Source organism: Bubalus kerabau, chromosome 11, assembly GCF_029407905.1.
Source record: "Bubalus kerabau isolate K-KA32 ecotype Philippines breed swamp buffalo chromosome 11, PCC_UOA_SB_1v2, whole genome shotgun sequence".
Taxonomy (NCBI): domain Eukaryota; kingdom Metazoa; phylum Chordata; class Mammalia; order Artiodactyla; family Bovidae; genus Bubalus; species Bubalus kerabau.
Window position 1 is genome coordinate 101,635,569 of NC_073634.1, and position 23,930 is coordinate 101,659,498.

Genomic DNA, 23,930 nt, shown 5'->3' on the forward strand with positions numbered 1-23,930 from the left:
CAAAAAATATATATATAAACCTGAAACTCATGCTGATGTTGGTGAAAATAGGGGCGCCAGCACTGGCTTCTTGTGTTGCTTCATCTTTCTGGGAAGTAATCTGCAAATTCTCTATCAAGACTCTTGAACATGTTCTGCCCCTTGACCTGGTAACTCCACTTGTAGGAATCTAGCCCAAGAAAATAATCAAAAACAAGTCTTTTTAAAAGCCAGCAGGTGCACAGAAACATCTATAATAGTGGCCAGAGAAATAACCAACTTTGGAGAATAGCTAAATAAATCACGGTGTCTGCCTCTTAAGGAATAGCACACAGCCTTCAGAAATTGCTATTTCAAATCCTGAAAGATGATGCTGTGAAAGTGCTGCACTCAATATGCCAGCAAATTTGGAAAACTCAGCAGTGGCCACAGGACTGGAAAAGGTCAGTTTTCATTCCAATCCCAAAGAAAGGCAATGCCAAAGAATGCTCAAACTACCACACAATTGCACTCATCTCACATGCTAGTAAAGTAATGCTCAAAATTCTCCAAGCCAGGCTTCAGCAATATGTGAGCTGTGAACTTCCTGATGTTCAAGCTGGTTTTAGAAAAGGCAGAGGAACCAGAGATCAAATTGCCAACATCCGCTGGATCATGGAAAAAGCAAGAGAGTTCCAGAAAAACATCTATTTCTGCTTTATTGACTATGCTAAAGCCTTTGACTGTGTGGATCACAAGAAACTGTGGGAAATTCTGAAAGAGATGGGAATACCAGACCACCTGATCTGCCTCTTGAGAAACCTGTATGCAGGTCAGGAAGCAACAGTTAGAACTGGACATGGAACAACAGACTGGTTCCAAATGGGAAAAGGAGTTCATCAAGGCTGTATATTGTCACCCTGCTTATTTAACTTATATGCAGAGTACGTCATGAGAAACACTGGACTGGAAGAAACACAAGCTGGAATCAAGATTGCTGGGAGAAGTATCAATCACCTCAGATATGCAGATGACACCACCCTTATGGCAGAAAGTGAAGAGGAACTAAAAAGCCTCTTGATGAAAGTGCAAGTGGAGAGTGAAAAAGTTGGCTTAAAGCTCAACATTCAGAAAACGAAGATCATGGCATCCGGTCCCATCACTTCATGGGAAATAGATGGGGAAACAGTGGAAACAGTGTCAGACTTTATTTTTTGGGCTCCAAAATCACTGCAGATGGTGACTGCAGCCATGACATTAAAAGACGCTTACTCCTTGGAAGGAAAGTTATGACCAACCTAGATAGCATACTCAAAAGCAGAAACATTACTTTGCCAACAAAGGTCCGTCTAGTCAAGGCTATGGTTTTTCCTGTGGTCATGTATGGATGTGAGAGTTGGACTGTGAAGAAGGCTGAGCGCCAAAGCATTGATGCTTTTGAACTGTGGTGTTGGAGAAGACTCTTGAGAGTCCCTTGGACTGCAAGGAGATCCAACCAGTCCATTCTGAAGGAGATCAGCCCTGAGATTTCTTTGGAAGGAATGATGCTAAAGCTGAAACTCCAGTACTTTGGCCACCTCATGCGAAGAGTTGACTCATTGGAAAAGACTCTGATGCTGGGAGGGATTGGGGGCAGGAGGAGAAGGGGACGACAGAGGATGAGATGGCTGGATGGCATCACTGACTCAATGGACGTGAGTCTGGGTGAACTCCGGGAGTTGGTGATGGACAGGGAGGCCTGGCGTGCTGCGATTCATGGGGTCACAAAGAGTCGGACACGACTGAGCGACTGAACTGAACTGAACTTTAGAAATTATGTCTTCAAAGGATATTTAAACACGATATGGTATGAAGTGAACTCAGCAGGTTACAAATCTGCATACACATTATGATCCCAGTTTTTGGAAAGAATAAATGTGTGTAGTGGGTTCATGGGGGCGGAGATTCACTTTCCTTTTTAAAAATAATTTGCTATGATCCGTTTGGATGACTCTTTCATGAGGAGGATGTGAACATTTTTTGGAATGTATGTGACCTTGCGCTGCCTCCCTGGAGATCAGAGAATGCTCTGAGGACACTGTTTGGGGCTAGACTCATGTTAATTGCTTTTTTTTTTTTTTTTTTTTTGCTGAACCTCGGGGCATGTGGGATCTAAGTTCCTAGACCCGCTCCAGTGGAAGCACCGATTCTTAACCACTGTACTGCCAGGGAAGTCCCTCGTGTTAATTCCTTTAAATCAACCCCTTGCAAGCAAAACCCCCCAATGAGGTATGTTCAGAGGGAGAAGAGAGGCCTCATCTCTGCATCCTAAATGAGGTCTGAGGATGTGGCATCACCTGGAGGCCTCATTCTTGCCTCCACGTTGAGATGTACCTTCACCATGAAATAGACTTGTACCCACGTGGCGCCATGTCCAGACCTATTTGCTCCAGGAATCTGTCTCTTCTCACGATGATATCATATAGTGTGATTATTATGGTGGTGGTGTAGTCGCTAAGTTGTGTCTGACTCTTGTCGCCCCATGGACTCTAGCCTGCCAGGCTCCTCTGTCCATGGGACTCTTCAGGCAAGAAGATTTCATCCATTTGTGCCTTTACCTACTACTAAGTGAGCTAAGGGGAGCAGAGAACAGAGGTAGGGAGCGGCAGGGTGGGCAGCCCCTTGTTGCTGCCCCTACCCTTCAGAGTGACCTGGGGCAGGGCCCCTCCCTACTTGGGATCTGAGTGTGGCCATCTCTGCTGGACAGGACTGACTTGTGTGTAACAGGCTCACCCAGCCCCCAGCCCCCAGCCCCCACTTACCAGATTCAGCCACAGTGGCAACCTTCTGTCCCCAGAGGAACCAAATCTCCCTCACAATCTCCCCTCTCCTCTCACTCATCACCAGGCTGATTCCTGTCCAGTCTTCACTGCTCCATTCAAACGTCACCTTCTCAGGAGGCCTTTCTTTTCTTTTAACTCCTTTTAAAATTTTTTATTTGTTTACTTTTGGCTATTCTGAGTCTTTGTTTCTGTGCAGGCTTTTCTGCAGTTGCAGGACGCGGGGGCTCCTCTCTCGTTGTGCTGCTCGGGCTTCTCCTTGCAGTGACTTCTCTTTTTGTAGAGCACACATTCTAGGGGGCGTGGGCTTCAGTAGCTGTGGCTCCCCGGCTCTAGAGCACAGGCTCAACAGTTGAGTGCACTGGCTTAGTTGCTCTGCAGCATGTGGGATCTTCCCAGATCAGGGATCGAACCCATGTCTCCTGCCCTAGCAGGTGGATTCTTTACCACTGAGCCACCAGGGAAGCCCAAGAGGCCTTTCTTGATTGTCAGATATACCCTCAAAGCTCTCTGTCCACATGGGGAATAACTGGACAATCTAGGGCTCACTGGGGCCTGAGATTCTCACAAGCTGAGCCATCCAGGGATAGAGTTGGCCCCCAATCCATGCCTCCAGACCTAGCTCTGTCTCTCCTGGACAAATCCTGGCGTGTCTACAATCCTTTAACCTTCCCACCAAGAGGTGACAGCCCAGGAATTCCCTGTTGGCCAAGTGGTTAAGACTCCACATTCCCAATGCAGGGAGCCCAGGTTCGATCCCTGCTCAGGGAACTAGATCCCACATGCTGCAGTTCAGAGTTCATATGCTGCAACTAAAGATCTCTCATACCACAACTAAGGCCCGGCACTGCTAAATGAATAAAATAAATTTTAAAAAAGAGAGGTGACATCCTTTGCTACCTTCATGAGGTTGAAGTTTCTTTAGACAGTACTGTGGTAATGATGATTATAATCACAGTAATCATGGCTCTAATTATTCACTGTTTCAGGCACTGTTCTCATATTTTCTCTGAATTATTACATCATTGAATCCTCCTCATATAACCCTATGAGATAGTTAATAGTCTTATCCCCTTTTTGCAGATGCAGAAACTGAGGGCCAGGTAGGTGAAATGACTTGTCCAAGGTCACTGGGTTAGATAGTGGTTGGGGTGGGATTTGAACACCGGGCGGTCTAGCAACGGAACTGTACCCTTGATCCTCAGTACACAAGAGTATGTGCCTTGTTCCAGACTTATGGGGAGTTCCTCATTGTAAGATGAGGCAGTGCAAGCACAGATGCCTGGACCACTGGTGCCCCAAAGCCCCTGGGAAATCTTGGTGCCCAGCCCCCAGCCACACGGAGAAAGGCACTATGTGGAGCCCCAGCCTGGCCCAGCTGGCTTCAGCAGTGACCTTGCCTGACACAGCCAGGTGTCTTGGCTTCATCCACCTGGACTACTTTCTTGTCTTTCTCTCCCCTGTGATCCACATTCTAGGAGGGTTCAACTTCTGCATCTTACTAACCTCTTCATCCCCTTATGTCTTGTTTGAGGCCTGGCATGAAGCACCTAATCAATACCTGTTGAAGAGGGACTTCCCTGGCGGTCCAGCGGCTAAGACTCCAAGCTCCCAATGCAGGGGGCCCAGCCTTGGTCCCTGGCCACGGAACTAGATCCCACATGCCACAACTAAAGATCCTGAATGCAGCAACTGAATAAAAAGATCACACCTGCAACGAAGATTGAAGACCCCACGTGCCACAGCTGAGACCTGGCACAGCCAAATATATAAGTAAACATTTTTTTTAAAAGCCTGTTGAAGAATGAATGAATCCAAAGGGCCGGACTCTGAGCAGACGTCATGACTAAATATAATGGCTGGGCTCAAGTGCTGCATAATAAAGCCACTGAGAAATTCAATACAGTCAGCATTTATTGAGCACCTGCTGTATGCCCAACAAAAACCCCATCAGAAGGGACTAGCATTTCATTTCATGTGCATTAAAAGCATGCAGATTACAACAGCTGGTGCAGTATAGGCTATAAACATGGAAGCCCAGAGTCTCACCAAGCTCCATTCACATCTTCACTCCATCATTTTCTGGCTTTGTGCCCTCAGCCACATTCTTCTCTGCGCCTCAGTTGCTTCATCTGTCAAGGAGAACTAATAGGAACTCCTCCCCCGTCCTGAGGGTTGACTCTCTCAGCCCGGTAATCTGGCCCAGGGAGAAATGCCCAATGAGTGTTCCTCTTGCTGATCTGCCAGTACAGTGGTGGTTACAGCTTCAAGGGCTCCAGAGAGAATTCTCCCTCGTTAGTGCTCAAAATAGAGGGTCAAAGCCATTTCTAAGACTCTCATTTAACTCATTGGCCTTCGGGACTCCCAGCTTCTCAGCACCTGGGAGAACCATCTGCAGTGTCCCTCCTTTGGTCCTCACCAAGCCCTGTGGGAATGAGTGTGTGTGTGTGTGTGTGTGTGTGTGTGTGTGTGTGCGCGCGCTCAGTCGCTCAGTCATGTCCGACTCTTTCTGACCTCATGGACTGTAGCTCTGCCAGGTTCCTCTGTCCATGGGATTTCCCAGGCAAGAATCCTGGAGTGGGTTGCCATTTCCTCCTCCAGGGCATCGTCTGACCCAGGGATTGAACCTTTGTCTCCTGCATCTTCTGCATTGGCAGGAGGTTTCCTTACCACTGAGCCACCTGGGAAGCCCCATGGGAATGAGGCCAGTGTAGATATCAGGTTCATTTCCTTTCTGATTACATACCTTTGCTTATGCTGATTCCTCTGCCCAGCAACCCTTCTCCGCACACACACCCCCAAGTGGCATTTTATCCCTCCATTCTTCAAGCCTGGCACAATCATTTTCACCGAACCCGAGAACAAAACCAAAGCACTACTAAACATCGGGAAATTATGCAGCTGCGAACAAGGAACTTGACCAATCTGTTCTTACACTGAGAGACCTCAAAGACTTACTGTTGCTAAAAAAAACAAGTTGCATATAATAATATATATTAGAGCTTCTCCAGCTCTGACGGGATTCCTGTGCACAGGAATCTCCGGGGCTCTTGATTCTTGTTAAATGCAGGTTGTGATCCAGCAGGTCATGAGTGAAGCATGAGATTGTGTATTTCTGACCAACTCAGGGTGATACCCAGGCTGCTCGTCTGGCATGGGTGATTCAGCAAGACAGGATTTATAGTATGATCCCATTTCTGTAAAAAACAAAATGAATATACATGGGATAAACCAGAGAATAAACTCTAAATAGTGGTTATCTCTGGGTGGAAGGATGATTAGAAGTTTTCAAATACTGTGTAAATTCTGATTAATACAATACGTTTCTCTACTGTAATTAGGAAAAACAAACCAGGCACAATGACGCCCCTCTAGGCAGAGTGTAACTGGCACCCTCTAAATAAATGAATGGCACCAATCCAGGCTTCATCTCTGCCCTCTCTGGTTCTCGGAGCATAACAACGGGCTCGCTGGGAGCAGCCACACAGGATGTGCAGTTCCACATCCACATCTAGTTCTCTGGAAGGTTGTGATCATCAGCATTCTCAAAGCAGTGGTTTAATAAGGGTCACCTGAGCCTCAGGCCAGGGCCATGCCCTTCACGGGCATTCCAGTCTATCATTATCCCCATTACCCAGATTAGATCACTGAGGCTCAAAGATATGGAGGAACCTGGATCACACAGCTCATCTAAGACCCAGGTCAGGCTCTTGGAATGGGATCCGCTTTTTCCTCTCTGCCCAGATGTTCCCCAGATGTCCACATGGGTTACTCCCGTACTTCCTTCAGGTCTGCTCAAATTTTTACCTTCCCAGAATCCTCCTCCAACCACTATATGCAAAACAGCAACACAGCCCCCACCTCCAGCTTCTCCAGCTTTCTTGTCTTCCAAAGTACTCATGACTATCTGACAGTCATATTCATTGGATCATTTGTACTTTGTCCTTCTTTTTCTACTAGACTATAAGCCACATGAAGGTAAAGGCTTCATCCATTTTGCTCCCTGCTTTATCTCTGAGGTCTAGCAAAGTTCCTGGCTTAATAAACATGTCTTAAATGAGTGAATGAACCACAGTCTCCAATTTACAGACTACTGATCTCGCAGCAGTGGCCCCCACTCGTTCACAGATGGTGACCTACTGACCCCCAGTAGAACAGGGCTGCTGTTGTTGCTCAGTCTCGAAGTCATGTCCAACTCTTTGCAACCTCATGGACTGTAGCTCTCCAGGCTCCTCTGTTCTCCAGGGTTCTCTCTCTGTTCTCTGTTCTCTCTTCCCTAGTCTCCTTGTGGGAAGTCCCAGTTAGGTTCCTTAAATGCAGAGGTGGACAGCTTGGCTTGGGGCCCCATGGTCTTTCTATGTGAAAAAAATAAATAGGGTAGGGTTTCAAGAGTCCTGGATTTGAGCCCTACTGTTTTACCACCATCCTGATGGTTTAGGGAGAAGACTTCACCTACCAGGACAAGACGTTCCAACTGTCCCAAGAAGGCCCTTCCAAGTGTCAGGGCCTTTGTACCTGCTGTTCATTTGGCCTGGCTAGCTGCTTCTCGGAGAAGGCAATGGCAACCCACTCCAGTACTCTTGCCTGGAAAATCCCATGGATGGAGGCGCCTGGTAGGCTGCAGTCCATGGGGTTGCTAAGAGTCGGACACTACTGAGCAACTTCACTTTCAATTTTCACTTTCATGCATTGGAGAAGGAAATGGCAACCCACTCCAGTGTTCTTGCCCGGAGAATCCCAGAGACAGTGGAGCCTGGTGGGCTGCCATCTATGGGGTCGCACAGAGTCGGACACGACTGAAGTGACTTAGCAGCAGCAGCAGCAGCTGCTTCTCATCATTCAGGTCTCTTCTCAACTGTCACCTCCACAGAGGTGGAGCAGCTAGCCAGGTTCTCCACAGAGAACCCTCCTAACCTGCCAGACTAAAGAGAACTCTTCATATGCTGTTTATTTCTCACGTCACTATTAGTATACACTATCTTCACTTGTACTGTTTCCTTTATCTGTTTATTCATTTACTGTCTGTCTCCACTGTAAGATCTATGAGGGTGGAGACCTGGTCTGTCTTGTTTACTGCTATATCTCTAACGCCTAGAACAGGATATGGCTTACAGTACGTGTTCAGTAAATATTTGTTAAATTAATGCTCTATATCTTTTCCTTCTAGAAACAGGGAGATTGAGGTCCAAAGGCGGGAAGGGAACTGCAGGAGATAAATTAGTGTTACACCCTAAAGTAGAAGGTAATGAAGCCGTGTGAAACTGAAGGTCAGAAGACTATGACCTTGGAGGAGGCCGTGCCTCCAAGCCTCAGTTTCCCCATCTGTAAGAGGGAGTGAGGCAGCCACGACTACTCTCCAAGGGGTCTGGTACTAAGGGCACCTAGGAGACCTTGCCCGTTTCCAGGAAAGATAACGTGCGGTGCAGCATCTGTGCCTCCCCCAGACACGGCTCGAGCGCCCCCTAAAAGCCGCAGAAGTTAAAAACTACAGTCCCCATAGCGCCACGGGCGGCGCCTGCGCACTGCTGCCGACCCGCGGCGCTGCGGGCGCCCCCTCGCGGCACCCCGGCGCAGCGCGGCGCTCCGATCCCCGAGGGGCGGGGGGACCCGCGGCGCAGAAAAGCGTCTGAGCGCGCTGCTGCATCCGCGGAGCCGAAGCCGGGAGCCCAAGCGGCGGCCGGATCGCAGCCTGCTGGGCCAGCCGCAGCCATGGGCAACCGTGGCATGGAGGATCTCATCCCGCTGGTCAACCGGCTGCAGGATGCCTTCTCCGCCATCGGCCAGAACGCGGACCTCGACCTGCCGCAGATCGCCGTGGTGGGCGGCCAGAGCGCCGGCAAGAGCTCGGTGCTCGAGAATTTCGTAGGCAGGTAGGAAGCGGCGCGCCCCTGGAACGCGGACTCCTCGCGCCCGGGTCCTCGGGATCTCGGGACCCGGCCCCGACGGCGCCGGGACCTCGGAGCCCCTGGCGCTGCACGGCGGACAGCGCGCCCCCCCCGCCGCCCCCACCTCCAGCCAGAAGGAGGAGGCGGCCCTCCCCCGCGACGAGAGCCCTTCGGGGGCGCAGCGCCCTCCACCCCCCTCACCCACGCTGGGCCGCAAACGTCAAGCCTGCGGCCGCGGGCTCACGCCCCCCTCCTCTGCTCCATCCTTTAGGAAGACAGCAGACCAGGGCAAAGGGCTGCTCCCCCACCCCGAACCCCCCATGGGTACCGAGGGGCCTGCATGACTCCCCTTGGTTCTGGGGGGGTCTCCTGAAGCGGGCAGCACCCCTGGGCCCGTGCCCCCAGGCTCTGTGGACAGCTCCCCCTCCTCTCATGGGGATTCCTGGACTGCGGTGGGGGGACTCCCCTCCCGTCGCCCCTGGGAGAGGACACGGCCCCTTGAGCATCGGGGACCAGATACAGTGTCCCCCGTCACACACACCTCTGCGGCTGCGGCCGCCATCCGTGCGCAGCGCGGAAGAGGGGGGAGGCGCGACTGCAGGATGAGGAAGAGGGGTGGGGGGAGCCAGCGCCTCTGAGCCTTCCCGGAGCCGCCGGCCCCTTGCCCTGCCGCCGCCCCTGAGTTGGGGGGGGGGGCGCCTGTCAGTGTCGTCCTCCCCGTGGCCTGGCAGAGGGATTGGAATGGAGGGAGAAGGCGGTGGAGTACAGAGATGACTAAGACAGGGAGGGAGGCGGGCTGGCGGGGAGGGGTGGGGGGAGCCATTTGCACGACCTAATCCCCCTCCTGCCTCGGATCCCACAAGGCGCCGGGAGGGCCAGGTGGCAAGGAGTCAGGGGCCACCACCAAGACAAAGAGCCCTGGGTTTAGGGAGACAGGCAGGGTCGTGACCACCCACCAGGCTCTCCCCAAGAAGGGGAGACAGAGATGGGCTTTCCGGGGGCTGAGAAGGAGAGAGAGGCCGGCGCTCTCCCGGGGGCGGGAGGGGGGGCGCTGGAGGCGGAGTTGGGGGGGCTGGGCAGACTGAGGGAGGAGGCAAGAGAATTGCCACTGACCTCCCCACTCTGTCATCTGCCTTCTTCACCTCCTTCAGAAACCCTAGCTTTCTTCCAATGACCTTCATAGGTAAAGAAGCGGATGACCTGTGCCAGAGAGGAAGGCAGGCAGAGAGGGCTTCCTCCTCCCCCCATCCCAGGGATGGCAGTTCTGGGCTGAGACATCCTGGGTCCCAAGCCATTTCTGCTGTGAAATCTCCAGCGAGTCACTGCCTTCTCTGAGCCTCAGTTTCCCCATCTCTAATATGGGCGATTAGACTGGATGGTCGTCCCCGCGCCTCAAATGACCTGGGAAGGCCCAGTGTTAGCCTCAGGGGTGAGAGAGAAGGATACTGCCCGGAACCATGTATCTGTGGGACGTGGGAGAGCCACTGTGGGGGCGGCTGGGCCCATCTGATCAGCGGGGGGGGCGCCGTCTGTCTCCCGGGGAAGGGCTTCCAGAGAACCTCTTTCCTGCTCATGTGACCCCACCTCCCCCCAGAGCTGCAGAGATGCAGACAAGAGACACAGAGACGGTCCCTGTCCCTATGGCCTGACAGTCAGAGCGAGGGGAGTGGGAGGACCCTGGAGGTAATACAGCCCCTGAGGCCGTCAGGCTTTAGATGACAGTCGTGGACATCCTGCACTTTTCAGGGTACAAACCACAGGCCTGCCTTTCCCCTCTCTGCTCACGCATGCTCTGTGCCTGCTGCGTGCTCTGGGCAGGGGGCACCAGAGGGCAGCTGACCTCAGCCACCGTCTGCTGGGCCCTTCCCCTGTGCCCCCTGCCAGGCTATATGGGACGGGTCACAAGAGCCCCGTGAGGCAGTTACTGTGATGACCACCCTGCAGGGGAGGAAACTGAGGCGCTGAGGTTAGAGGCACTGTCCAAGGTCACAGGGCCAAGAAGGACCGTGTCTGTCAGGCTCCAATCTGGGGCCTGCACCACCTCTAAGAGCCCAACTCAGCACTGAACACAGGGACGTGCAGGTGCATGGGCCCCCACTTTCCCCATCCGAGGAATGGGTCTACTGCCAGCTGCTGCCCTGCCTTCCTGAGACATGGGTGTGGGGCTCCAGAGAGTTCACAAGTGTAAAAGCCCCCTTTTATAGACTCGTGGAAGGGAGATATCGACGTTCAGTTAGGTTTGAGGCCTGTGTGGGCCAGGAGACCTAGCCGCTGCCCTCTCGGAGTCCACCATCCAGCCGAGAGAGGTACTGGGGGTAGACAGCACAGCAGGCCAGCCACAGCTGACTTCTGCAACTGTTAGCTTGTTGAGGGGTCAAATGAGATTCAGACTCTGCCCCCAGAGGCTTGGACCCTCTCACTGCCCTCCACAATCCAATAGCCTTTGACTGCGGCCCCGCGGGAGGATACTCGGTGTCCAGGTGCAGGTCTGGGGCAGAGTAGGGGCCTGGCATGCAGTGGCATGTGCGGGAATGCATCAGTTGATTCTCATAAAAGCTAGTGAGGAGACCAGGACTGGAGTGGGACACAGGTTCACTGGGGTCCCCACAGTCTGCCTCGCCATGGATCCCCACCTCTCCACCCTGGACCAGGTCCCCAGACCCGTGTGCATGGTAACAGCCGCCCTATCTCCTGGGGTTTCCCGGGAGTCAACCCCCCATGGAGAGGAAGTGGAAAATATATCAGAGGAAGCAGAGGCTGCTCCAGGCTTCCGGGCACCCAAGAGGGCCCTGTTGTAATCTCTGCAGTGGCGGTGGCCCAGGCAGCTGCCCAGGACCCTGGCAGGGCTGCTCTGGGTCTATGCTTTTTCTTTGTCTCCCTTTTACAGAAAGGAAGACTGAGGTTGATTCGTTCAGCCATCCAGCAGATGTACGTGAAGAAAACTGGGGGCCATAGTCAACGCTAGGAGTGAAAAGGGCCACTTTCCACAGGGAGGTCAGAGAAGGTGTCTGGGAATCCGTGGCGTCGGAGATGAGAACTGAGGGACAAGAAGTCATGTGACTATTTGGGGAGAAACATTCTAGGCTGACGGAACAGCACATGCAAAAGCCCTGGGGCAGTAATGAATTTGGTATCTTTGAAGAACAGAAAGGAAGCGCTGTGGCTGGTGTTTGGTGAGCAAGGTGAACACAGCATGGGAGAGGTAGACAGGGGCCTCAGATTAAGCTGAGGAGCTACGTTTGTTTTCATTATTATCAGAAGCTCTTAAGTAGTAGAATGACTTGAGCTGCTTCCAGCAAGTGTGTGACTTGGGAAGGGGGACAGAAAACAGGAGCAGAGGCTGCTGCGCTGGGCAAAGGGGGGCTGGACCGGGGCGTTAGCAGAGAGAAGGGGAGAACGGTGGAGTTCAGGATGTATTTTGGAGGATGGTCCCACAAAACCTGCTGGGGGATGAGATGTAGAAGGTGAGGAAAGAAGAATCCAGGATGACTTTAGCACCTCGACCCCAGTGGGCATTGGTACCATTAACGGAGTCTGGGAGGAGCAGGCTAGGGGTCGGGGGATAAGATCAGGAGCTTGGTTTTGAACTCATTGAGTCTGAGATGTCAGGTGGGCAGTGTGGTGATGCAAGTCGGAAGCTCAGAGGGAAGGCGGGCTGGAAATATAAATTTGGAAGAGATGGGATGTCAAGTCGTGAGTGTAGATGAGATCATCTCGGTGGTGAGCGCAGACAGTGGAGTGTGCGTGGGCCCCTGGACACCCCAGCACTTTGTGAGCAGATGTCTGGGGCCCCAGGTTTCCCTTCATCTGCCCCCAGCTGCGTGCCCCCTCCCCACTATACCCATCTGGCACCAAGTCAGGTGTCCTGGGACAGGCTTCCAGGCTCCGGCACCCCTGGCCTCACTCACTCGGAGGCCCAGGCATGCTGACTGTCGGGCACTGCCCATCTTCCCTCCTGTTTGGCCCCCCGGGCAGGCCAGGGCCAGCAGGGGTGTGGCAGAGGGGCTGAGTGCTCAGGCTCTGGAATCAGACCTGGGTTTGCAGCTTAGCTCTGGTACTTACACTCTGGGCAAACTTGGGCATGTTTTTTAAACCCTGCCCAGCTGCTATTTCCTCATCTGTAAAATGGGGATAATAATAGCACCTCCATCACGGGACTGTGGCGAGTGTTGACATCATGGCCATGAAGCACTCAGGGTCAGGTCTGGCCCAGAGGACGTGCCCATTCTGTTCCTGCCTGGGCATAGATCTCAGCTGGGAGGAGAGGCAAGGATGCAGGTGGGGCAGGGAGCCTGGTGAGTGAGCCTCTGCCCAGAGCCCAAAGGGTAGCCTGGGGGATAGGGTTTTGGTTTCCTCTGCTGACTCTGCCTACCCCAGCTCAGGCTTACTGAGTTGTTGGTCAGTCACTGAGTCGTGTCTAACTCTTTGCAACCCCATGGACTGACAGCAGCCTGCCAGGCTCCTCTGTCTATGGGATTTCCCAGGCAAGAATACTGGAGTGGGTTGCCATTTCCTTCTCCAGGGCATCTTCCCAACCCGGGGATCGAACCAGCATCTCCTATGGCTCCTGTGTTGGCAGGCAGATTTTTTACCCCTGAGCCAGCTGGGAAGCCTTTTGCTCAGGCCCCCTGCCTCCTGCCAATCCCCCGTCTCTGCATTCTGGTCCCAGCACAGACCTTGTGCCAGTCTCTGGCCTCTGAGAGCCCTTCTCTTGGTCAGCCCCAGCCCCTGCCATGGGGGACAGACCATTCTCCACTACTAGGATCTGTCTCTTCCTCTGAACACTTCAGGCTACATCCCATTTCCCAGATTCAGAGACTGAGGCCAAAGAGGATTAGGACATAATTGAGACATCGCAAGTAGAGGGGTGGAGGGAGCTGACATCTCCTTGGCATTTGCAGTGCGCCAGGCCCTGAGGATAGAGCTGTGAACAAGCCAGACCCATCCCTGTTCTCGGGGACTCACAGCTGAGTGGGACAGACAGAGGCTGCATTACACAAAGAGCTCTTATGTTGTGGGTTTGAAGAAGGGTACCAGGAGCCTGATGTTGTAGGGAGCAGGAGTCGTCAGGGGGACAGAGAAGGCATCTGAGCAGTTAGGTCTGTGCCTGAGCGAAAATAGGACTTGGTCAGGCAAAGGAGTGAACCACTCCAGGAGCAGGGTCCCCCCTGAGGAAAGGCCAGAGGTGGAACCCGGAGGAGAGAAGGGCAGTGAGGAGCAGAGATCGCAGTGAGATCAGGCTGGTCTGGGAGGCGCTTTGGGCCCTTCAGACACCCCGACCCAGAAAGTCCATGATGCTGTGCCCCTCCCTGCCCAGAGCATGCTCCTGGCACATGCCCTCAGCCAGACCTGTGTGCCCATCCCTGCCAGAGGACGTCTTCTCCAACCCCCTGCCCCACCCAGTGGCCCCAAGGAACTGGGAATGAAAGGTGACTCTGGCAGACAGCATCTGATCCCGGCATCAGGAGAATCGAGTTTCCCTGGCCTTGGCTGGGGTCGGAGGGTCAGAAACAGGGAGGGGACACAGGCCCGCCGATGCGGAGGGGTCAGGTGGGAGCAGAGGCTGCCAGTCACTGATGCGGCGTTACCAGGCCTGGAACAGGAGGCAGAAGTGGAGTCCACGTGCCGTATGTCTAAATATTCCAGTTATAAATCAAGCTAAGGAATTGCTAACTACAGTGTGTTCTGCCCTCCCACCTTGACAAACACACCTTCAAAACAACCTGGCAGGATGGTGTGGAATTTAGAATTTCAGACTCCTCAGTTCTGAGACGGGGTAGGGACTCCCCGGGCTGCCCTCATCTTCCAGCTCCATCAGCCTTAGCCTCGAGGTTGCCTCCTCACACTGAGGGCAGCCCGCAGGTGGGAAAGAACCTAGAGGTACACTTGAGACTGAGAGGAAGTTCCAGGGCACTTAAGTGTGGCCTAGGAGGGCTGCACAGGAGCCTCCCTGGTGGCTCAGCGGCAGAGAATCCACCTGCCAGTGCAGGAGATCCGGGTTTGATCCCTGGGTCAGGAAGATCCCCTGAAGGAGGAAATGGCAGCCCACTCCAGCATTCTTGCCTGGGAAATCCCATAGACAGAGAGCCTGGCGGGCCACAGCCCATGGGGTCGCAAAGAGTCAGGCTTGACTGAGCAACCGAAACAACAGCAACGAGGAGGGGTGCACAGGCTCCAGCTGGGCACCTTCCCTCCGTCCCTGGGAACCCCTTGCTTCGTGGGAAGGTGAGGCCAGGGATCCCAGCAAGGATGGGGCCCAAGGTCAGGGCCCCGAGCCCCCAGGTCCAAGGGCAGTGCTGCTTATCGTCCTCTTGGAACCAGCAACCTCTTAGTAGGAGGAGCATCATCCCCAGTTTCAAGTGGTGAAATGGCACAGAGAGGGTAAGGGACCTGCCTGAAGTCACAGAGCGGTGCATCGGAGGCAGGACAGGAACCAGCACGGGTCTTCTGTCTCCATGTGAATGTCCACCCTCTTCACCCCAACCCCCATGCCTGCCTCTCCATACACCTTGGCTTCTCCTCCTCTGCTCTCCTGGTTGTCTCTCGGGCACTCTTGCCCCCTTCCTGGACTGAACTCTGGCTAAGGAGTACCAACCGTTGGCAGCAGTCAGCTCTAGCAACTTGGAATTCCTATGTTGTTGTTCAGTCACCAAGTCGTGTCTGACTCTTTGCGAGCCCACAGACCACAGCACATCAGGCCTCCCTGTCCCTCACCATCTCCCAGAGTTTGCCCAAGCTCATGTCCGTTGAATCGGTGATGCCATCCAACCATCTCATCCTCTGTTGCCCTCCCAGTGCCCCAGCCGGAGGCCCCGGGGTCGGCTCCCAGCTCCTCTCGCATCCTCCCCATCCAATGCAGTCTACAGACCCTGTGGGTTCTGCCCGAGTCCATCCCTTCTGTACCTGGGCCATCATCACCTTTGTCCTACCCAACACCCAGGACAGACTCCTCTCTTTTTATTCTCCATCGGGCAGCTCGGAACTTTCTAGGGCTTCCCAATCCGATGCCTCTGCTTGAAGCCCTTCTTAGCTCCCTGCCCTCCAAGCAGGGCCTTATCTCCTGAGCTGGGCCCCTGAGGCTGGCCGTACCCAGCTGGGCTTCCCCTCCGGGGGCCACCTAAGTATCTTACAGCTCATGGGGAAATGGGCTATCCCTCTCCCTCACTCTCCTATTCTCTCTGCCAGGAAGGTGCCTCACCCCACTTCTGTCTTCTTCCTTCACTGGCTCAACCTCCAGATCTCACATCAGCCAACACCTCCTCTAGAATGCCTTCCCTGACCACCCTCGAGCCCGTGACCTTGGCATGTGGGGCAGGACTCAGTTTTCTCCCAGAATGAGGGACCACAGAGGAAGAAAGAGGCCCTTGACCTTGGGCTGAGAGCTCCTGGCAGAGGAGATCCAACCAAGGTTATTATGAACGTTTTACCTGTTTATCACTGTGCCACTCTTTTGTCCCCAATCTTAGCACAGGGAAATGAGGCCACCAGCCCAGAAGGGGAGAAACATCTCAGCAGGTGAATGCAGTGCTCCCTGGCACACGTAGGCACCAAGCCCAGGATGGGCACTCAGGTGACTCATGGCAGCACCAATGGGCAGTCTGCTAGTTAGATCCTTCTACAGTCAGGGTCTCGAGGCATCCCCTCATTGGCCATAGGAGGGAGCTGCTGGATTGTGTCCCACTTCACGGATGGGGAAACTGAGGTTCAGAGCAGGGAGATAATTTAGTGGAGCTGAGATCCTTCACCTCAGGCTGTTTGTGATAAGAAATAACAAGCCAGGGACTTCCCTGGTGGTCCAGTGGCTAAGACTCTGTGCTCCCAATGCAGGGGACTCGGGTTTGATCCCTGGTCAGGGGACTATATCCCACATGCCACAACTAAGAGTTTGCATGCTGCAACAAAGACCCAGCACAGCAAAATAAATGAAAGAAATGAGGATCCGAAAGTAACTCCATATTGAGCGACTTGGGAAAAGTCCACGCTGAACTGTTAGACAGACAGAGCTGCTACCCAAGTGTGGCTCAGAGCCCGGATCCATGAGGGGCACCTGACTTTGTCTCTCTGAGCCTGTTTATTCCCCTTCAAGTTGGGAAAACTGGCCACGCCAACCTCAAACGGCTGTTTGAGCATCAATCAAGAGGCTGCAGGTTTCTTCAACAACTTTATTAAGGTAGAATTTACATGCTGTAAGATTCGCCCATCTTTAGTGCACACTTCAACGATTTTTAGCATATTTGTGCAACCATCATCACAATCCAATTTTAGACCACTTCCATCACCCCCGAAAGAAACCTCGTGATGATGCAGATTTCAGAGCCCCCGGAAGCATCCTTGGCCAGCAATCAACAATCCATCAGGGTTTGCCTTGACTGTTCTTATAAGTGATAAAAACATTTACAATGCTGAGGCCCAGGTGTTGGGGGTGATGGTGGCTTTTTATTTTTTCAACATCTTATGTATTTTCCGAAAAAATATTTAATGAGAGAGCATATGATTTTTTTAAAGCAGGGGCAGAAGAAATCGTTTCCGTTTTGAAAGTATAAAGTCATCAACACTTGAAAGAAAGGGAGGGAGTGGGGAGGAAGACAGGGAGGGAGGAAGGAAAGAGGCAAAGAAGAATGGTAGGAGGGATGGAAGGATAAGGTGAAAAGCAAGACGGCATGTTTTCTTTAATATTGAAGAATGGTTGTTGTGGGGAGAGTGCCAGGCTTGGAATCCAGGGCCCAGGGCACCAGTCATACCCTGTCACCAACTCGCATTGTGAGCTGGACGACCCTCTTTCTTGTGCCTCAGTTTCCACATCTGTACAACGAGGGCGGTGATGGGAAAAATGGAGGAACTCCTTCCAATCATTCTTTCGGCCGACAAGGGTGTCCCGAGCGCCTGCTCCGTGCCAGGCTCCGAGCTGGGTGCTGGGAATACCATGGTAAATAGGGCCAACCCAGGCCCTGCTCTCAGGACATTAGAATACCAGGGGAAGTTAAGGCCAGGGCTGCCCTGAAATCTTCAAACCTCAGCTGAAAATTCATGGGCTGTGTGACATGGGCCAGCCCAGAGCCTCCTGGGGCGGCAGGAACAGAGAGGGACTTGTTGCCTGGGGGCAGTCTCACCTCCTCCCCACTGTATTTCTTGGCCCACCCACTCCCTGGCCTCCACCCTGGCTTCCTGCTTCAGAGGGCACCTCACAGTCTGCTGGGCCCCTTCCCTTCCACTTCCAAGGCAAGAGTGGGCTGGAAATATTCTGGCCTCCACCCACTCTTCTGGCCAGCCCCCAGGAAACCTATCGTCCTGGGAACTCAGGCTGTGTGCTCAGCTCCCTCAACAAGTTTTATTTCTCATCATTGCTACCATGCCTGAGTACAGACATTAAGTTATATAGGCCTCGCAGAAACCCATTTTACTGATAAGGAAACTGAGATTCAGAGATGTCTGATGATTTATCCATAGTCACACAGCTCAGACATCCAATGCCGGGCCTGTCTGACATCAGAGTCCAGGAAACGAGACTTACAAGGATGACCGCCGCTGGGCACACGCCAGCCCAAGCATGCTACTTTCTGGTGGTATTTGAGCTCAGCAGGACTTGGGAACCAGGGCCCCAGAGCAGTTGTCAGACTAGGAGTGGCAGCTCTGGGTATAATTCCTCCAGGCCTCTCTGGGGTGACAATGCCAGTTCAGATAGGCCGTATGTGGTGCCTGGAGGTGGTGAGATGTGTTTATTTCATCCTCCCTGTGCTTCAGGTTTGAAGGTACTTCTGCAGATGGCAAGGCAAGGCCTCCCCAGGAAACCACCATCTGTCCAAAATGAGTGGGAGGAGCTGGCATGTCCCCATCCACCCCTCCCACACGTCAGTCGAGGCTGGTGGGCCTGGCACACTTTTCTCTGAGCACCTGTTCTGTCCTCTCTTGGGCAAACCAGGAGCTGGGTGGGAGGTGCAGAGGTGGCTCTGGCGGGAGACCAGATCAGGCCCGAATCTCCAGTGCGAAGGCGTCAGGGGACACCTTCTTATTTTTTTAATATTTATTTATTTTTCTGCACCAGGTCTTAGTTGCAGCACAAGGGGGTCATCGTTTAGTTGCGGCGTGTGGGATCTAGTTCCCTGATTAAGGATCGAACCCAGGCCCCCTACCACTGGACCACCAGGGAAGTCCCCAGGAGGCACTTTAACTGAGGGTATGGGGCAGTCTGTCCAGGTGAAAGGAGGAAGCTGTGGAGTTGCTCAGCCATGCTTGCTCCTTCCAGGGTTGCCTGAGCCCCTACGATAGCCCATCCTGTGCCCAGCATGAGAATCCTGTGCCCAGCATGAGAATCCAGCGGCCAGTGAGGCACTGGGTCTGGATGTGGGAACAGCTGTGCTCATCACTGCCTGTCCAGGCATGAGCCTAGCTGAGAAGCAGGCTTCTGGGTCCTGGGCCCATCCCAGCCCATCCCTTCCATTGCTGTGCGGCCTCACAGCTCCCTGCCTGTCTCTGGGCCTCCATCCCACCCCCTGGACAATGACAGGGAATGAGATGTTCTCTGAAAACTCCTCTTCCTTGCGGTCCATCGTTTCCAGCCAACATTATGTGGTCAGGATCCTGAGATCCAATTCAGTGCCTGGAGGAGGTGAGGCAGACGGTTCTTCAGGATCTTGGATTCCTTGCTGAATTTTGGGAGGATTCTCCAAAGGAAGGGGGCTGAGGACAGGAGGCTCTCCTTGGCAGCCCCCTCCAGCTGCTGAGTGCCCACTGTGTTCCAGGCATGGGCTAAGGCTCTAGGAATCATTGTGCAGCCACGTGTGGTCATATATGATGCCTCTTTTAGATCATGTGGTTTACAACTGAGGACTCTGAGGTCCTGAGGGTGAAGCAACTGGCCCAGGGGCACCAGGCTGGGGAATGGCCAAGTCAAGACTCGAACCCAGGGCCTCTGCCTGGCGCTGGTTTCTCGTCACCGAGCCAGGAGCCTTAAACTTGATGGGAACATGGGGATTGTGTTTAGAATCCAGATGCCCTCCTCCCCTCCCCTGCGCCCCCCAACCCTGAAGATTCTAACCCAGCCTGTCTGAGGAACGTGCATTTGAACAAGCCACCCAGGGAATTCTGAGAGCCTGGGCCAGGGCCAAGATGGGGCCCCTCGCCACCTGGGCACCCATCCCCACCCCGGCCTGGGAAATCTGGGTCTGAGTAGGCACTGCTCCCACACATGCTCTGTGCTCTAATCTCTGCTTCCCATAAGCTGCTTGTCCTTTAAGTAGCCCTGGGAGGCAGCAACTCGGAACAGGCTGGCCCAGACCCCTGATCACCCCTCCAGCTGGGCTCTGGGTTCCCCACACCCTCTATGTGGCACCTCAGGGACCTCCACCCCTCAGGCCTGCCAGGGCCAAGTGGGTCCATCTGTGCAGGAAGGGGGTGAGGGGGGTGGTGCTCTCAGGCTAGAGCTCCAGGGAAGGTTCCTGTCTCTGCCTGGGGAGGGGCTCTTTGTGGGGAGTCCCATCCTTTCCAGCCTCGCCTGCAGTTTCCATGGCAACCACTGTTGCCATGGTATTGCTGGGTGAGGAGAAGGTGGGGAAGAAGGTAGACCCCAGGTCCCCATATCCTCCCCAGCCTCTGTGAGCCGAGATGCCCTATCTCTCCAGTCCTGGGGGGGCGGGTCCCAAGTACTAGAGGGTCACCCTTGCAAAGAAGTCAACGAGTAAGGGGTAAAGACAGAGACAGGAAGTCCCTCCCCCCCAAGTTAACCACCTCCCCCTCTGTGCTGCCTGGTGCTCCTCCATTCCAGCACATGTCACACTGCATCACATTATCTGTTTACTTGTCTGTCTCTCCCACCACGCTGTGAGTGCCTTGGGGTGGGAACCGTCTGACTCATCACCTCCTATCCCCCGGGCCCAGCACAGGGCCTGGCACAGAGCAGCTGCTCCCAAATATGTTCTACACTGAATTTAATTGAATTACATAAAAAGCCAAGTCTGGCTCCTCAGGTTTAGAGGGCAGCAGTTTGATGGGAAAGTTTCCAGGCTCTGGGGTCCGACAGCAGCGGGTTTGATTCCCCGGCTCTGCCATTCCTGACTGGGTGACTTTGAATGAGTCATTTCACCTCTCTGAGGCCTTGGTTACCTCATCCGTAAAGTTATCTTTTCCATATGAGAGCACTTTTTGAGGACTTGGGAATTCAGTTCGCTTTTATTATTTATTTTTGGTTCCATTGGGTTTTCACTGCTGCCCGCGGGCTTTCTCTAGCTGCAGTGATCAGGGCCTACTCTTCGTAGCAGCGCCCAGGCTTCTCACTGCGGTGGCTTCCCTTGTTGCAGAGCACAGGCTCTAGACACACAGGCTTCAGTAGTTGTGGCGCACTGGCTTAGTTGCTCTATGGCCTGTGGAATCTTCCCTGACCAGAGATCAAACCTGTATCTCCTGCCTGCATTGATAGATGGCTTCTTATCCACTGTACCACCAGGGAAGTCTCAGTGCCCATTTTTTTAATGTAATTTTCTGGCCATGCCACACGGCACGTGAGCTCTTTGTTCCCTGACAAGGAACTAAACCCGCGCTCCCTCAGTGCCATTTATTAAGCACCTCTTGTAATGGAAAAGTGTGAGCCCTGCCCTTCTGAACCTCACAGTCTTGCGCAAATGAAAAGCATTTGCCTGGCACCTAGAAATGATGGATAAATGCAGGATTTATCATGCTCCTTCCCCACAAAGTGGCTGACTCCTCCTCATTAGTCTCTGCTCTCCCCAGAGGTGGGGCAGGGTGAGGACAGAGAATGAAAGAGCCCTCCCCAGGGCCCCCAGATGAGGCCTTGAACCCAGAAGCCTGGGCGGATTCTGTTGTTCCGGGGACACTCTGCCCTTAACCTGAGGCACAGAAAGATTTGTGAGTCCAGGTCAGGCTCTGGGCTCGGGATAGGGCATCCAGGTTTCTGTTCTGGCTCTGTCCCAGCCCTATAGTATCTTGAGTGTATCCTTTCCCCTCCCTGGGCCTTCATGTGCCTCACCATGAAGGAGATCTCTGTGGCCCCTCAGCTCCCCTCTTTCCTGAATCCTGGCAATCCCGTGTTTCTAATCCCAGTAGCCTGATCCCTGAAGAAGCCTCCACCATCACCCTTGTGCTGGCTTGGGTGGGGCTGTGGGTGGACAGGTGGAGTGATGAAAAGAGCTGACAGGACAGAGAGAAGTGGCACCCTGAAGAGTTAGCCAGAAGGACTGCTGAGGCTGAAATTGACATAGCAGATGTCTGAGGAATAGAAATCAGGTCTACAGGCAGGAAGTGACTTTGGGACCCCCTCAGTCCAGTCATTCAAAGGGAGCTGGGTCTGCTGGGAGATGATGGGCAGAAAGCCTTCACCAGAGGGTCAAACAGATCTACTGCAGGGTCTAGTAGATACGGGCTGGGCAACATGAATATCTCTGAGCCTCAGTTTCCTCATCTGTAAAATGGGGATAATAATACTGTCTTCCTAGTGAGGCTATTGTGTAGAGTCCATGAAATATTGCCCACAAAGAGCCTGGCATGCGGTAGGCACTTAAGAAGCATGAGTCCTTTTCCTTGTTTTCCTTTTCCTGTTCCTCCTTCCCCTCATCCTCAACCCCAGCCAGATGGGGCCAGGAAAGGGGAAGTGAGATGCTGCCTTTCCCCACAGCGGAAAGGAGGGGACAAAGTGCAGCTCCGTTTCCTTGGCACCCACTCTGTGGCCACCGGACATTTGGGCATTGGGGTGGGGCACCTCATGCCTCAGTTTCTCCTGAGTTGAATGGCAGTGACTGAGTTGGGGCAGGGACTTCCTGTTGGCTCAGAACCAACACAGGGCAGACTGAGAGAGGTCTGAGGGTCAGTTCACACTCACAAATTCTGTGACCCAGAGGACTTGAGGGTGGTCTTTTCCACCTTTCTCAGCTGCCCTCTCCCCTTCATGAATCCCTTGGGCTCAGGTGTGGTGAGGCACTTCTGGGGAGCTTTGAGGCCCCCGGTGGCAGGACAGGCGTCCCTGGGACACAGGGAGCCTCCTCAGACCTTGACTCTCCTCTCACCCCCAATTCACTGCAGGGACTTCTTGCCCCGAGGATCTGGCATTGTCACGCGACGCCCCCTGGTCCTGCAGCTGGTCAATGCTACTACAGGTATGGGCTTCCCCTCTTTGGACCTCATTCCTCATCTGAACAGCAGGGATAAAAATGCCTAACGGAGAGGAGGCCTTGTTGTCGGGGGAGGAAGAAGGCAGTGTTGTGTGTGTGTGTGGGGGGGGGGTCTTTTCCCAGTGGGAGATGAGACCCAGATAAGCTTTGGTTATGATGCTTTCTCCCCCGCGCCCGGCTCCTTCTGGGGCAGAATATGCCGAGTTTCTGCACTGCAAGGGGAAGAAATTCACTGACTTCGAAGAGGTGCGCCTGGAGATTGAGGCTGAGACCGACCGGGTGACCGGCACTAACAAGGGAATCTCTCCAGTGCCCATCAACCTCCGCGTCTACTCGCCGCACGGTGAGATCTGACCCTGGCCCCGCCCCCGGCCTCTCAGCTCCCTCGCCGAGTCCCGCCCCTTGGGAAACCGTCTCCTTGGCCCCGCCCCTTATCTGACGCCTCAAGGGCTTCACTCCTCCGCGGGTCATATTCTGGGCCCCCAACCGAGCCGTGGCTCCGCCCACCTCTGGCCACGCCTCTAACGGGTCTCCGTTTTAGCCCTCCGCGATTCCCTAACCCCACCCACCTACGGCCACGCCCCCAAACACGTCCTCTCTAAGCCCGGCCCTGTTCCTTAATCCGCCCGCCTACGGCCACGCCCCTCGCCTTGAGCCCGCCCTCTCGCCGCCCTGTCCAGTGCTGAACCTGACCCTAGTGGACTTGCCTGGAATGACCAAGGTCCCGGTGGGGGACCAACCTCCTGACATCGAGTTCCAGATCCGGGACATGCTTATGCAGTTCGTCACCAAGGAGAACTGCCTCATCTTGGCCGTGTCCCCGGCCAACTCCGACCTGGCCAACTCTGATGCCCTCAAGGTCGCCAAGGAGGTGGACCCCCAGGGTAGGTTCCCGCAGGCGGCCGACACGCAGGGCCCCGGGGGTCTATTCACAGGGTAAGGGGGAGCCACTGGAGGGTCTAAGCGAATAGCAGTGGGATCATATTTATGCCTTAAAAGTCGTTTGGGCCACCGTGGAGAATGAATGGGGGGCGGGGCACAGGCAGGCAGTGAGTGAAGGAGGGAGAGGGCTGGGAGATAGAGGGAGTGTGGTGGGATCGGGAGTGCCTGGGGTCTTCTGTATGAGGGCGAGTGCAGGTGTAGACAGCCCT

The 23,930-nt window shown here is 54.0% G+C and overlaps 1 protein-coding gene across 2 annotated transcripts in view; it reads left to right on the forward strand.

Annotated features, from left to right (window-relative positions):
- The first annotated feature begins 8,396 nt into the window (after window positions 1–8,396).
- The window catches only part of DNM1 (dynamin 1), a 43,520-nt gene continuing 27,986 nt past the window's right edge, over window positions 8,397–23,930 (forward strand). For both annotated transcript variants that reach the window (XM_055541283.1, XM_055541282.1), the window contains exons 1-4: window positions 8,397–8,647; window positions 22,691–22,764; window positions 22,973–23,122; window positions 23,460–23,663. In XM_055541283.1, the coding sequence (XP_055397258.1) occupies window positions 8,487–8,647; window positions 22,691–22,764; window positions 22,973–23,122; window positions 23,460–23,663 (589 nt within the window). In that variant the 5' untranslated portion in view covers window positions 8,397–8,486. The remainder of the gene's footprint in view (window positions 8,648–22,690; window positions 22,765–22,972; window positions 23,123–23,459; window positions 23,664–23,930) is intronic.